The 15,593-nt window shown below is 47.3% G+C and overlaps 2 protein-coding genes across 2 annotated transcripts in view; both read right to left on the bottom strand.

The window, feature by feature from the left end:
• LOC130016476 (GPN-loop GTPase 3-like) overlaps nucleotides 1–15,593 on the bottom strand; it is an 80,212-nt gene that overhangs the window by 33,597 nt on the left and 31,022 nt on the right. The gene's annotated exons all lie outside the window — the stretch shown is intronic.
• Nucleotides 299–15,290, bottom strand: LOC130016456 (GPN-loop GTPase 3-like). The gene is made up of 8 exons (XM_056107173.1): nucleotides 15,261–15,290; nucleotides 13,446–13,554; nucleotides 11,452–11,619; nucleotides 8,865–8,989; nucleotides 7,080–7,195; nucleotides 2,051–2,147; nucleotides 1,124–1,248; nucleotides 299–365 (listed from the first exon to the last, which is right to left on the bottom strand). Exons 1-8 carry the CDS (start codon nucleotides 15,288–15,290, stop codon nucleotides 299–301), a joined length of 837 nt encoding a protein of 278 aa, XP_055963148.1.

Raw genomic sequence — 15,593 nt, forward strand, 5'->3', positions numbered from 1 at the left:
TTATATTTTATAATTTTTATTCTTTGTTTTTACTTTATCTCTTCTATTTTCATTTAAATAAATTGTGATTGCTACTCTTCACAAGCATCCATTTGCCTTTTTTTTTCCAGTTTTTGGGTCACAAACGGGGAGCACAGGTGATACTCCTGCCTCTTCACTCAGGAATTACTCCTGGTGGCGCTTGGTGGCCCATATGGGATGTTGGGAATTGAACCCAGGTCTGCCGCGTGCAAGGTAAGTGCCCTACCCACTGTGCTATCACTCCAGCCCCGCATCCAGTTGCATCGTAACATACTCTTCATTTGTTCTGGCATTCTTGAAAATATTCATCCAACATAGAAGACGATTCATCTTCATGTTCCCGATATAAATAAAACACAAAATAGAAAATACATTGATTTCTCCGCAGACCCAGTATGTATTGACCTACTGTTCAGGCAATGCTCTATAATACCCAGTGGTAGTGGTAATAGATATTCATTAACCAAATTGGGGCGAAGGAGACAGCACAAGGGGTGGGGCACCACCCTGAACAGGGGGCCCAAATCACCATCAGGTTCTGGAGCACAAAAGCCACCTAATCCACAACCAGGGTTTTGGTTACTCTTTGTTTTTCTGGGTTTTTTTTTTTTTTTTTGGCTTTGAGTTCTTGAGCCACACCCAGAGATCAGCCAGAACGGGCCAGGTTCTTGCTGCCCCCGAGACTTTAACTTAAGGAGCTGCTTAGACCAAGAAGGAGGGCAGAGGTGTTCAGGGCAATCCTGGCTCTGTGCTCGGGGACCAGACATGAAACGGGGAACTGACCCAGCGTCAGCCTAGGGGAGGCAGAGAATGGTCTTTCCCTCTGCACCGTTTCTGGCCCTGGCAAATCTAAACGGTAAAAGGTAAAGGCCCTCCCGTTGATCGTCGATTTGCTCGAGCGGGCCCAGTAACGTCTCCATTGGAGACTTTGTTGTTACTGTGTCTGGCATATCGAATACTCTCGGTAGCTTGCCGGGCTCTCCGAGAGGGGCGGAGGAATCGAACTCGGGTCGGCCATGTTGGCCGCTTGTAAGGCGAACGCCCTACCCGCTGTGCTATCGCTCCAGCCCTCGGCAAATCTAAATCGTCAGAAATTACCTTGGGTTCTTTGAATTCCAAGTCTTCTCCGTACTGAATGGCAAAATCAATATGCTGCAATACAATGTTCATGCTTTCTTCTTCTGACTGATCGGAAGGCAAAAATCGGACCATGCTGTAGTCATCAATCTACAAATTAGAGATTTCAGAAAGGTCATTCAACTGATGCTTGAGTGTGAACATTGGTAGTCTAGTTAAAACCATCTATGCCTGTGCAGGGAGGAGCAGATAGAACAACAGCAAATCAGCATTAATTTTTTTATGACCTCTGACCTATTGTAACACTAGTAACATTACAATATTACTTAACTAAAATTTTTTTTGTGGGGTCATACCCGGCGATGCACAGCGGTTACTTCTGGTTCATGCACTCAGGAATAACTCCTGTTGGTGCTCAGGGGACCTATGGAATGCTAGGAATCAAACCCGGGTCGGACGCATGCAACGCAAACGCTCCACCCTGACCAGAGACTGAGACTTCTTTTATAGTAATTCATCTGCATTCAACCATCACTGAAAATTTCAAAAGGGTACAAGCAATTCTGATGTGCCAAGTGGCCAAGAAAAAATGACATTGCAGAATTTCTCTGCTTTGGGACGGAAGAGATAGTACACTGAGTTGGGCGCTTGCCTCAGCCCCTGAGCACCACCGGGTGTGGCTCCCAAACCTTAAAAACTTCCCACAACAACCCCAAACACTTGCAATACTCATCAGCCCAGGGATTAGCACAGGGCTTGATTCTTGGCACCATATGGAATCCTGAGCATTGCTGGGTATAGCCAGGAAGCAACCAATACTGCTGGTACGGCCCTCTGGGCCCTAGCACTGACCACTACTAGTCTGGTGGGCCAATAATCAGAGTGGCCCCTAGGCCCCCCAGCACAGGTGGCCCACCCCCCCACCAAAAATTAGAAAAATACAAAGTCTTACCAGCCCACATATGGCGTTAGTCAATTTTTTGAATTTTTGGCCTCTGAAGTTACTTGTAGAATCATCTAATGAAGAATACAAGTCTGGATCTAGAAACCTTTAAAAATGAGAGACCTTTAAAAATGAGAGCTTTCCCCTTAATCAGACTCTATTAATCTATAAGATCAGTTTCCCAGAAATCTATGATTTTATATGTATGAGTGAAATATTGCCTTTCTCCTCTCCTAATGCCTTATGAACAGTTTACTTTAAAGCAATGCCCTTTTTGTATAGATACAGGAAGACTATTACATTATGCTTTGTAACTTAGGATTTGATTGGCTTTGAATATTAGTCACTCCCAGGCATCTGCTTTCTCGACTTAAGCCTCAGTTGCCCTTAGTTTCTAACACCGCAAAAGCAGGATCCCGACGAGGGACTGAATGGACCCAGGGCAAGCAGTGAGCAACCCTGGCATCGAAATGGGCCAGGCCAAGGTGCCACGATTCTTAACTATAAGTTAAGAGTTTGATCATAGACAAATGCTGTCATGATCCAATGGTAACGACGAGAATAGGATCCTGCTGGTGTGGGAAAGACTATCTGGCCTGAGCACAGTAGTCTGAGATTGAGATGGCGCTCGGAGAGCAATTCTATAAATTTAAGATATTTCTTACTGTATCCATACAAAATGATTTATATTATATATTCTTATATGCTTGTCGGACAAGGAGAGGAGAGACACACCCTTGGGATCCCGCCCTAGGGCGGGTCGTCCTGCTGAGAAAGGATCTGTGCTAGGAGTGGCTTTCCCTGAGGCTAAGATTTCTATCCCTATTGGTTGTGACTGCACCTATTTGTAATTGTTACCCCAACCCTTCATGCTTTGGGATTTAACTAGACTGCAGGAGTGGGGGGGTGGGGGGGTCAGAAGGGTTCAGAGGAAGAAGCAGAGGTCAGAAGGAAGGAGAAGGGGATCAGAAGGAAGAGAAAGAGGGATCAGACTCCAGAGAAGGAGGATGAAGGGGGATGGAGAAGGAGAATGAAGTAGCATGGGAGAGGAAGAAGGGGGAGCAGAGGCAGATAAGAGAGACTGGTGTAGATGGAGAGAGGGTTGGAATAAACTGTGACTAAGACTAACCACACTGGCCTCATTCCTTCCTTTGCCTGACCATCGTCATCGACCTTCCCGGGGTGGGGGAAGAAGGGTGAGACTTCTGAACGCGGGCGGCGGGAGAGATAGAGCCACCACTGCTGTGTGCCGTGCCCCCTTTGCGTGAGTTTATACACGATACGCATGGCATTCTTCAAAGAAATGGAGCAAACACTCCTGAAATTTATATGGAACAATTAAGACTTCTCGAATAGCTAAAGGAGTTCTTGGGAAAAATAAAATGGGAGGAATAAACCTCCCGAACCTCAAACTCTAATACAAAGCAGTAATAATTAAAACAGCATGGTACTGGAACAAAGGCAGAGCTGCAGACCTATGGAACAGGGTTGAATATACTGACATCTCCCCTCAAACATATGATCATCTAATCTTTGCTAAAGGGGCAAGAAATTCGAAGTGGAGTAAGGATAGCCTTTTCAACGAATGATGCTGCCAAACTGTATGACTACATGCAACAAACTGGGCTTAGATCTTAGCCTAACATCATGTACAAAAGGAAGATCAAAATGGATTAGAGACCTCAACATCAGACCGGAATCCATAAGGTACATTGAAGACAAAGTTGGCAAAATCCTCCGTGACATTGAAGCTAATGGTATCTTCAAAGAAGTCACGCCACTGGCCAAGCAAGTGAAAACAGAGAGAGACAAATGGAACTATTTTAAATTAAGAAGCTTCAGTTCCTCAAAAGAAACAGTGACCAAATACAAAGACAATCTACAGAATGGGAAAGGATGTTCTCCAAATACACATCCGACAAGGGGTTGATATCAAGGATATACAAAGAACTGGTTGAACTCCACAAGAAGAAATCATCCAGCCCCATCAAAAAGTGGGGCAACGAAATGAACAGAGACTTTCTCAAAGAAGAAATCCGAATGGCTAAAAGGCACATGAGAAAATGCTCTACATCATTGATCATCAGGAAGATGCAGATCAAAACAACAATGAGATATCATGTCACACCACAGAGATTGGCCCACATTCAAAAGAACAAAAGCAACCTGTGTTGGCACGGATGAGTATCTTGCCTCGGTATATTTTATGATTTTTACTCTTTGTTTTTACTTTATCTGTTATATTTTCATTTAAATAAATTGTGATTGCTACTCTTCACAAGCATCCAGTTGCATTTTTTTTATTTTTCTTTTTTTTGTTTTTGGGTCACACCCGGAGAGCACAGGTGTTACTCCTGCCTCTTCACTCAGGAATTACTCCTGGCGGCGCTTGGTGGACCATATGGGATGTTGGGAATCGAACCCAGGTCTGCTGCGTGCAAGGCAAACACCCTACCTACTGTGCTATCACTCCAGCCCCGCATCCAGTTGCATCGTAACAAACTTCTCATTTGTTCTAGCATTCTTGAAAATATTCATCTAACATAGAAGATGATTCTTCTTCATGTTCCTGATATAAATAAAACAGAGAAGAGAAAATACATTGATTTCTCGGCAGACCCAGTATGTATTGACCTACTGTTCAGGCAATGCTCTATAATACCCAGAGGTAGTGCTGATAGATATTCATGAACAAAATTGGGGCGAACGAGACAGCGCAGGGGGTGGGGCACCACCCTGAACAGGGGGCACAAAGCACCATCAGGTACTGGAGCATAAAGGGCAGCAAATGCGCAACCAGGGTTTTGGTTACTCTTTGTTTTTTTTGGTTTTCAGTTCTTGAGCCACACCCAGAGATCAGCCAGAACGGGCCAGGTTCTTGCTGCCCCTGAGACTTTAACTCAAGGAGCTGCTTAGATCAAACAGGAGGGCAGAGGTGTTCAGGGCAATCCTGGCTCTGTGCTCAGGGACCAGACATGAAATGGGGAACTGACCCAGCGACAGCCCAGGGGAGGCAGAGAATGGTCTTTCCCTCTGCGCCGTTCTCTGGCCCTGGCAGATCTAAAAGGTAAAAGGTAAAGGCCCTCCCCTTGATCGTCGATTTTCTCGAGCGGGCCCAGTAACGTCTCCATTGGAGACTTTGTTGTTACTGTGTCTGGCATATCGAATACTCTCGGTAGCTTGCCGGGCTCTCCGAGAGGGGCGGAGGAATCGAACTCGGGTCGGCCATGTTGGCCGCGTGTAAGGCGAACGCCCTATCCGCTGTGCTATCGTTCCAGCCCTCGGCAAATCTAAATCGTCAGAAATTACCATGGGTTCTTTGAATTCCAAGTCTTCTCCGTACTGAATGGCAAAATCAATATGCTGTAATACAATGTTCATGCTTTCTTCATCTGAGTGATCGTAAGGCAAAAGTCGGACCATGCTGTAGTCATCATTGTACAAATTAGAGATTTCCGAAAGGTTATTCAACTGACGCTTGAGTGTGAACATTGGTAGTCTAATTAATTCCATCTATGCCTGTGCAGGGAGGAGCAGACAGAACAACAGCAAATCAGCATTAATTTTTTTATGACCTCTGACCTACTGGAACACTAGTAACATTACAACATTCCTTAACTAAAGACTTATTTTTTTCATTTTTGGGTTATACCTGGTGATGCACAGGGGTTACTCCTGGTTCATGTACTCAGGAATAACTCCTGGTGGTTCTCAGGGGACTTATGGGATGCTAGGAATCAAACCCGGCTCGGACCCATGCAACGCAAACACCCTACCTGCTGTGCTATAGCTCCTGCCCCGACCAGAAACTGAGACTTCTTTTAAAGTAATTTATCCGCATTCAAGCACCACTGAAAATTTCAAAAGGGTACAGGCAATTCTGATGTGCCAAGTGGCCAGGAAAAAAAGACATTGCAGAATTTCTCTGCTGTGGGATGGGAGACCTAGTACACTGAGTTGGGCACTTGCCTTGCACGTAGGCAAGGGATGCACCCGGGTTCGATCCCCCGCATCCCGTATGCTCCCGGAGCCCACCAGGAATGATTTCTGGAGGCAGAGCCAAGAATAATCTCTGACCAATGCTCAGTGTGGCCTCCTGCCCTCTCTGCTACAACCAATGACAACGTTTTTCAGAGGTGAGGGGAGGCCACATCCAGACAACGCTGGTGGCGACCATATGGTGCCAGAGATGAACCCTCTGCCCCTTGTGTGCAAAGCCTGTGGTGCTGCTCACTGAGCTCTCTCCCTACTTCTATACTAACTTCGAAGCAGACAGCACACTGCTCCCAACATGCTGCTCCCCTATAAAAAGAAATGCGCCTGTCTGTGCCGTCCATATGTTGGCCACTGCCTGGGGGTGTGTAATCATGTGACAAGACCATTAAGAAAAATATGGGTCTAGGGAGGTGCGGGGGGAGGTGATGAAGAGCTACGACAGGGGTTACAACTGGCCTGCACCCCGCACACCTCAGTTTGAACACCCAGCACCACATATGGTCCACCAGGCACGGGGGAGAAACAGCCCCTGAGCACCACCGGGTGTGGCCCTCAAACCTTAAAAACAACCCACAACAACCCCAAACACTTGCAAAACTCATCAGCCCAGGATTAGCACAGGGCTTGATTCTTGGCTCCATATGGCATCCTGAGCATTGCTGGGTACAGCCAGGAAGCAACCAAAACTGCTGGTACGGCCCTCTGGGCCCTAGCAATGACCACTACTAGCCTGGTGGGCCAATAATCAGGGCGGCCCCTAGGCCCCCCAGCACAGGAGGCCCGCACCCCCAACCACCAAAAATTGTAAAAATACAAAGTCTTACCAGCCCACATATGGCGTTAGTCAATTTATTGAATTTTTTGCTTCTGAAGTTACTTGTAGAATGATCTAATAAAGAATACATGTCTGGATCTAGAAACCTTTAAACATGAGAGACTGGTGAGTGAAAGAATCCTAAACACTAAATTTGTAGACTGACAATCAAAGTGAAACAAAAATGTTTCAGCACTGCAAATGTGACATTAATTATTGTGAACTTACTTCTCCATTTCCTTTTTAGCTCTTTTACTCAGCAGGTCCATTTTTGTCATGATGTTAACTTGCGGGATTTCTAGAGATACCATAGCACTCAAGGCTGCCAAGATGCCAGAAACAAACTGAAAGAGGAAGCAGGAAAGGGACGATGAATCAGTTGTCACCAACAGTGTCCACATAAAAGGTTTCTGATCCCCACTGGACAAAACCCACCTAAATAGGAGAAACGCTAAGATTGGGGCCCGAGCAAGAGTCCAGGCTTTAAGGCGCTTGCCTTGCGCCTGGTCAGCCCAGGTTCTAGCCCGGCACTCCACAGGGTTCCCAGAGCACTACCTAAGTGATTCCTCAGCACAGCGCCAGTAGTGAGCCCTGAGCACTGCCAGGCATGGCCGAACAGAAGACTGCTGGGCCAATAGCTGACCTTAGGATTCTAAAGGTGAGATGGGAAGGAGAAACTCGAGCTGTAGTGACCACACTTCTCCACTCAACAATATTTTAAAGTGTTCAGGAGGTAGCTGGGGTTGAGTTCAGCACTGAGGAAACATGTAGTGACAGGGATTAAAAGCAGGTGGGCCACATCACGGCGAGCTCCTTAAGCCCTGTACTATTTTTTTTTGAGAAGGGAAGGGTGGTAATACCTGGCAATGCACAGGGGTTACTCCTGGCTCTGCACTCAGGAATTACTCCTGGTGGTGCTTAGGTGATGCTAGGAAACGAACCCGGATTGGCTGTGTGCAAGGCCCTACCGGCTGTATTATCACTCCAGCCCCCATTTTTAAAATTTACTTATTTATTTATTTTTGGGAAGCCCTATACTATTTCTGACCCTTTAACGTTATCTTCTCTCATGCTCCCTCTCCACCTCACCTGATGGGTATTTCCTTTTGGGTTTCTGGGTCACACAATCCCCTGATATAACGAAGGGGTCACTTCGGCTTCTGCACTAAGGAGTTACTCCTGACCAGCTTTGGGAACCATATGGGTGCTGGAGACGGAACCAAACACCCTCCCTTTCAGTTTTGGGGAATACCCAGTAGTACTCTGAGCTTTGTGGTCAAGGATCACTCCTGGAGCGGCTAAGGGGGCCCGGTGGCAGTACGGCAGGAATGACACCCAGGCTGGCCACATGCAAGGCAAGAGCTCTACCCACCGTACTATCTCTCAGGCATCCAGCTTTTTTTTTTTTTTGTAGTTTTGGATCCACACACAGTGGTGCTTGTGACTTACTTCTGACACTGCCCTAGGACAACAAATGAAGATGACAGCTGATAGTTGGGGACCACTAGAACTACCCTGAACAGTGCGCAAGGGGCAAACTCAGGGCCTCGAAACACACCAGCTCTGTGCTCTGCCACTGGAACCATCTTCTTGGCATATTAATTTATTTTCTTTTGTTTTTTCTTTTGTGCTCCCGTTGTTCATCGATTTGCTCGAGCGGGCCCAGTAACGTCTCCATTGTGAGACTTCTTGTTACTGTGTTTGGCATATTGAATACTCTCTGTAGCTTGCCAGACTCTCCAAGAGGGGCGGAGGAATGGAACCTGGCTCGGGCAGGCTGGCTGTGCGCAAGGCAAATGCCCTGCCGCTGTGCTATCGCTCCAGCCTATGGCCATACCACCCTGAACGTGCCCGATCTCATCTTGTCTGGCATATTAATTTAACAAACATAAGTTTAAAGTCACTCCTGGGTATAGTTCAGGAACTGTTAACAATTAAACTATTATGACTAAAGGTATTTGTACTCTGCTTGTGCCGGAGACTGAAAAATCAATGACAGGTATAGTTTCAAACCTTGAAGGACTCCACCATGAATTGAGAATCAACAAGAAACACTCCACAGACTCGGAACTCCCACTGTTCCAGCTGCTGAACCAGCTGTTTCATCACGGGCAGGTGTGTGTACAACTCAATCTGACCTACAAGAACACAAGCTTATTATAAGCATGAAATACATTCAACCCTCAATTATGGGATAAAAACTTTTCCCGGAAACTGTTTTAGAGGGCTTGAGAGATAGTATAGAGGGTGGGAACTTGCCTTGCACACAGCCAGCCTGGGTTCGATCCCATAGGGTCCCTTGAGCACAGCCAGGAGTAATTCCTGAGCACAGGAGCTAGGAGTAACCCCTGAGCTTCATCAGATACGGCACCCGCGGTGCCCCCCAAAATTTTTAAAGGAAGTCAATCCCTACAAGTAATATATTCAATTTTGCTTGTTTTAAGCCAGACTTGGGGATGCTTGAGGGTCTCTCCGAAACTGCTGGGAGGGCTCAAAGCTACTCAGAGTCCTACATGCAAAGCCTACTACATGCAAGGCCCACTACATGTAAAGCATGTCCCCAGCCCACTATATCTCTAGCCCCTAAACTATATTCAATTTTAGTTTGTTTTTTTTGGGGGGGGGACAACTTGATTGTGCTCAGGGCTTATTCCTGATTCTGTGCTCAGGGATGACTCTTGGCAGGCTCCAGGAACCATATAGGGTAGCAGGGATCACCTTAGCTGTGTGCAAGCCAAGTGCCCTACCCACTGTAGTATCTCTCTGGCTCCCCCAATATTTTTTTTTCATTTTGGGTCACACCTGGTGATGCGCAGGCGTTACTCCTGCCTCTGCACTCAGAAATTACTACTGACAGTGCTCGGGGGACCATATGATATGCTGGGGTTCCGGGTCAGCCACATGCAAGGCAAACGCCCGACCCATTGTTCTATCACACCTGCTCCCCTGGCACCCCCCGGAATTTTTTTAAGCAACTCTGGGTGCACATGTACGTAAAAGGGGCATACAAAGAAAATATACTGTCATCATTATCATTACTGTTCTCCTGTTGTTCATCGATTTGCTCGAGCAGGCCCAGTAACATCTCCATTGTGACAATTGATACTGTATTTGGCATATGGAATATGTCACGAGGAGCTTGCCAGGCTCTGCTGTGCAGGCGAGATACTCTTCGGTAGCCTGCCGGGCTCTCCAAGAGGGGTGGAGAAATCAAACTCCAGTCGGCCATGTTGGCTGGTTGCACGAAAATTATTAAAAATGATTTTAAAACGGGCTGCAGTGATAGCACAGCGGTAGGGCATTTGCCATGCTCACAGCCGGCCCAGCAAAACAGGTTCAACTCCTCTGCCCCTCTCGGATAGCCCAGCAAGCTACCGAGAGTATATTGCCCACATGGCAAAGACTGTTAAGCTACCTGTGACGTATTCGATATGACGAACACAGTAACAACAAGTCTCACAATGGGGAAGTTACTGGGCCTGCTCAAGCAAATCAATGAACAACTAGAGGACAGTCACAGGGATTTCATTTACTTATTTATTTATTTACTATTTTTGCATTTTGGGTCACACCCACAGATGCTCAGGGTTTATTCCTGGCTCTGCACTCAGGAACCACTCCTGGCGGTGCTCAGGGGACCATGTGGGATGCTGGGATTCGAACCTGGGTCGGGCACGTGCAAGGCAAACGCCCCACCCGCTGTGCTATCGCAGTGATCCAGCCCCGACAATGACAGATTTTAAAACAAATTTTTATTCTCTTAGTGTGAGGGGAGGAACTTTGGGCCAAACCCACTGGTATTCTGGGAGGATTCGTGACTCTATACTAAAAATAACTCCTGGCAGTGCTTGGGGGACCCTATCTGGTACCAAGGATCCAAACTTGGGCTGGCAGAAAGTAAGGTAAGGGCTTTAGCTGCTGTACTATGGCCCTAAAACACAAACAAACAAAAAATCTTGGTTTTGGCCCATACCTACTAGTATTCATTGACCCCAAATTGGTGCCAAGGACTGAACCTGTGTCTGCCGCAGCATCTTACCCATCCTTCTGTCTCTCTAGCTCTAAAGCAAACCTTTCAAGAGCTGCATAACCGAAGCTGGAGTGATAGCACAGCAGGTAGGGTGTTTGCCTTGCACACGGCCGACCCGGTTCGATTCCCAGCATCCCATATGCTCCCCTGAGCATTGCCAGGAGTGATTCCTGAGTGCGAAGTCAGGAGTAATTCCTGAGTATCACCAGGTGTGACCTGTAAAGCAAAAAAAAAAAAAAATGCTGCATGACCTGGTACCCAAGAAACAATAGACTGAGCATATGCTCTGCATGCAGAAAGCCTGGGCTCAGTTCCCAGCATGCTTTGGTACACCAAGCAGGGCTGGGAGCTACCTCCTGATAACAGTTAGGAAGAGTCCCAGGCTCTAGCACCTCTGGATGTGGCCCCCAAACAGAAGAAAACAAACAGACATTCCACAGCCCCTCATGGGATGACAGTCCACTGTCCAAGAATCTGGGGTAAAAGTAAATGAGATGCTAATTTCACTTTCTCCCACCAAGGACAGAACTGCACAACACAGGGAAGATGACAATCTAATTACTGAGCTACCTGGACAGTCAAAAAGGATGTAGTCATCCTCGACAGGGCCAAGGCAGTTCTCCAGCCAGTCAAAATTATTGTCAAAATACTCCATGCAAAACACCAGGCCTCCATTGGGACCGAAGCGCAGGGAGCCGTCCTCCATCACATCATCCACCTCGATCAGTTCCCGGATGTCTGCAAAGAATAAACAAAAAATGAGCGCCCATTCCAAAATATTTACATTCATTAGTAATTACATCTGTGACAGTATCCACAGAAACTGAACAGGGGCTAGAAAGAAAAAACAAAAAACAAAAACAAAAGACCCTAAACAGGGGCCTGAGGAATAGAACAGTGGGTAAGGCGCTTGCCTTGCATGTGGACAACCCACGTTCAATCCTTGGCACCTCATATAGTTCCTCAGCTTCACCAGGAGTGATCCTGGAGCACAGAGCCAGAAGTGCTGAACACAGCTGGGTGTGGCCCCAAACCCCACCCCACCCATTAAGAAAAGAAAACAAATAAAACAAATAAATTACAGTAGTCAAGGGAATCCCACTCTCAAGTAATGATGCATTACAGTCTCCCAGGTAGACTTAAACCAGAAACGCAAGGGGCAGTACTCTTAGAAGGCTAGTAGTTGAACTCATAAAAAAAAAAAGGGGGCATGGCTGGAGAGATAGTACAGGACACCCTGGAGTGACAGCAGTATCAGCAGCAAACCCTGAGCACCATCAGATACGGCCCCAATACAAAACAAAGGGCCAAAGAGATAAGAAGGATTTAGGCCCAGTTCAAATTCCACCCCCACGTAAGCCCTGCAGGAGCAGAGCCAGTAGCGACCCCCAACAGTTAAACCAAATGCTTCAATTCTTGTACTGTATTTTGACCTCTTTCTTCCTTTGGTTTTGGAACCACAGCTGGTGGTCAGGGGCATCCTGAAACATGCACTACATCCCTCTAAGTTAGCATCTTGGCCTCTGATTTTTTTCTCCCCCTTTGGCCTCCCAGGCAGTGTTCAGGAGGCCCAGGGGCCAGAAAGCAAACACCAGCGACCAAAAATGAGATGATCACCTGGAGGGCTTAGGGGCTACAGGACTACGGTACCCAACAGTGCTCAGGGGGCCCTGCAGTGCTGGGCATTAAAACAGCACCGTGTATGTGCCAATTATTTGCTCCGAACCCCTCTACTGTCTTCCTGGCCTCCACACTTAATTCTGTGCAAAGATGTTAAGGAATAACACTACAGCATTAGGTAATATTCTAAGACTCAGAGGAAGCAAGAGGTTGGACTGACCCTTTTCTGCACACTCTCATGTACCTTTTGCATTCTCAATACTGTGCATATAAAATATCTGTTCTAAAACAAGTGAAGTGGGGCTGGAGCGATAGCACAGCGGGTAGGCCGTTTGCCTTGCACGCGGCCCAACCCGGGTTCAATTCCCAGCATCCCATATGGTCCCCTGAGCACAGCCAGAGGTAATTCCTGAGTACATGAACCAGGAGTAACCCCTGTGCATTGCTGAGTGTGACCCAAAAAGCAAAATAAAATAAAAGAGGTGAAGCAAGGCACAGGGCAAGGAGGGATAGTACAGTGGATAGGGTGTTCGCCTTGCACACTGTCGATCAGGGTTCAATCCCCGGCATGCATATGGTCTCCCCAAGCACCACCAGGAGTTATTCCTGAGTGCAGAGCCAGGAGTCACCCGAGCATCAGGAAAAGGAAGGGCCAGATAGAGTAGACTTAAGGTGCTTGCGTTGCATGCTTCCAGCTTGAGTTCAATCCCCTCTGAGTAAGAATTTAAAGCAAGACTCGTGCCATCTCACTTTTTATTAAGAGAAACAAAGGGAACTGTCACAAGCACATCAATAAGTGGATGCTAACACATGATGTTCTGCTGTCTACCATGAAAGCAGGGATCAGACTGAAGGAAGTTTTCAGCTTCTGTGCCTCCCCAGAAGCAGGGGGCATCACTGCCTCAGGGCCCCCAAGGAGAGGGAAGGCTGCGCCCTGAACTCACCAGTCATCACATCATAGTTGAAATGCTCTGCCGCAGGTTCTAAGTTCACCACCTGGACAGAACGGCCGAGGGCTTCACAGTGCTGGACCATGGTGGCACAGTAGGTGCTCTGTGGACCGGGAGGCAGGAGGGGTCAGAGCTTCAGACAGACCCAACACCACCAGACGAACCCCTACAGCCCCAGCTCAGTGTTTGCTAAGGTCCAAACTAAGCCATAATCCCCCAAGAAACAGACTGAAACCAGGGAAAAGACCCAACCCGGGGCTGGGCATCAGGGAACTGCATGCAGTGCAGATTCAGCCCTACTGTGGCCACACTGACCTCGGGCCAGCGGCATCTTTCCAGTCAGTGTCCTTATCCCTGGCCGATGGTCTCCGCACTGCTATCAGGTGGGGTAAGTATGATTGAAAGGTAAGAATTGTCCCCCGCCCTTGATTTTGGAGCCACAGCCAGCGGTATTCAGAGGGGCTTACATGGTTTGGAGATTGAACCCAGATTGGGTGTGTGCAAGGCCCTGCATGCTCAACCTTTCTGGATTCTATTTCCCTTTAAAAATGAGAATAGGGTCTGGAGCATAGCACAGTGGGTAGCGCTCAGCTGACCCGGGTTCGATTGCCAGCATCCCGTATGGTCCCCTGAGCACCGCCAGGAGTAATTCCTGAGCGCAGAGCCAGGAGAAACCCCTGTGCAGTGCCAGGTATGACCCAAAAACAAAGGCTGTGGAAATAAAGGGGCCCGGGTGTGGGGACATGGAGAGTCCAGAGGGCAGGACATTCCCCTCGCACAAGGCTGTCTCGCTTTCATTCCCCGGACCATCCTGCAAGCCTGCCAGGAGTGATCCCTGAGCACAGACATAGGAGTCAGCCCCGAGCACAACCAGATGTGACCCCAAAAGCAAAAAAATGCGGGAGCTCATACTCAAAAACAACTGTACCACATCTGACAGGGTTCAAAGTAACAGGCAACCAATCTTAGAGGGAAATACATATATATATTTTACAGATACATATATACACACACACACATATATATAAACACACAAGGCTCAACCTTTTACAACATGTTAGTAATCTCTTATAGAAGGGCTTAAAGGCCCCTGGGTAGAATACACACTCTTTCCTCTAAGGATACTTTTTTTATAGGATTTTCAGAGATTTTTGTTTGTTTGTTTTTGGGTCATACCTGTCGATGCACAGGAATTTCTCCTGGCTCTGCACTCAGAAATTATACCTGGCTAATAGTGCTCAGGGGACCATATGGGATGCTGGGAATTGAACCCAGTTTCGCCGCGTGCAAGGCAAACATCCTACCCACTGTGCTATCACTCCAGTGCCCTGGCCGTTTATCATATCAAACAATACAAGAGAATAGATTATTTCAGTTCTGCTTTGGGACAGGGATTGGGGTTCGGGATAGAACTACCCGAAATGTGGTGCTGAGAAGGTGTAATGGTGGTGGAATTGGAGTCTGAATATTGAATGTAATCAAATATTGTAAAACACTTTATAAAATAAAAAAATTGGGAGGTTGGAGCGATTCAATAAAGACAATGATAAAAAATGAAAAAAAGAGAGTAAGGTGGAGTTCATGCCCAATTCAATCAGCTAATCAGTGGCCGAATAAATAGCAGTACACCTACATTTTAAGAAAAAGGAAAATAACTTTTTAGCAGCACATTCTTTCAAGTATCTGCTCCCTGCTCTCCCCAGGGCCTTGAGTTCACCACATGAACAGAACTTGTGGGAACAGGGAGAGCAGCAGCAGCCCGGAGGGGGATGCACAGACAGCAAGCCCTGCTGCAGGGCCACAGCTGACCTGTCCTCGCTGTGATGCGCTCGATGACATCACCGACCTCTCTTTGTGATGCAACCAGACATTCTGCAGCCTCCCCAACTGCCCCCATACTCATTACTTGGTTCACTGCGGAAATGCATAGACAGCAAACATGTTTTGCTGTTTACCAAGAAATCGTGGTTGTAAAACCCCCAAGTGTAGGACACTGAAAAGATTCAGAAACTGGGTGAGGACCCATTGGAGAACTCCCCGGAATTCTTCTCGAAGACAGCCGCTAGTTCAGGTCAGCAGGAACTGGCCCGGGCAGCCCAGCACTGATGACCGTGATCAGTCTTCATCACCTCCCTGAGTGTG

This window comes from Sorex fumeus, unplaced genomic scaffold, assembly GCF_029834395.1.
Source record: "Sorex fumeus unplaced genomic scaffold, SorFum_2.1 ptg000155l, whole genome shotgun sequence".
Classification (NCBI taxonomy): Eukaryota; Metazoa; Chordata; class Mammalia; order Eulipotyphla; family Soricidae; genus Sorex; species Sorex fumeus.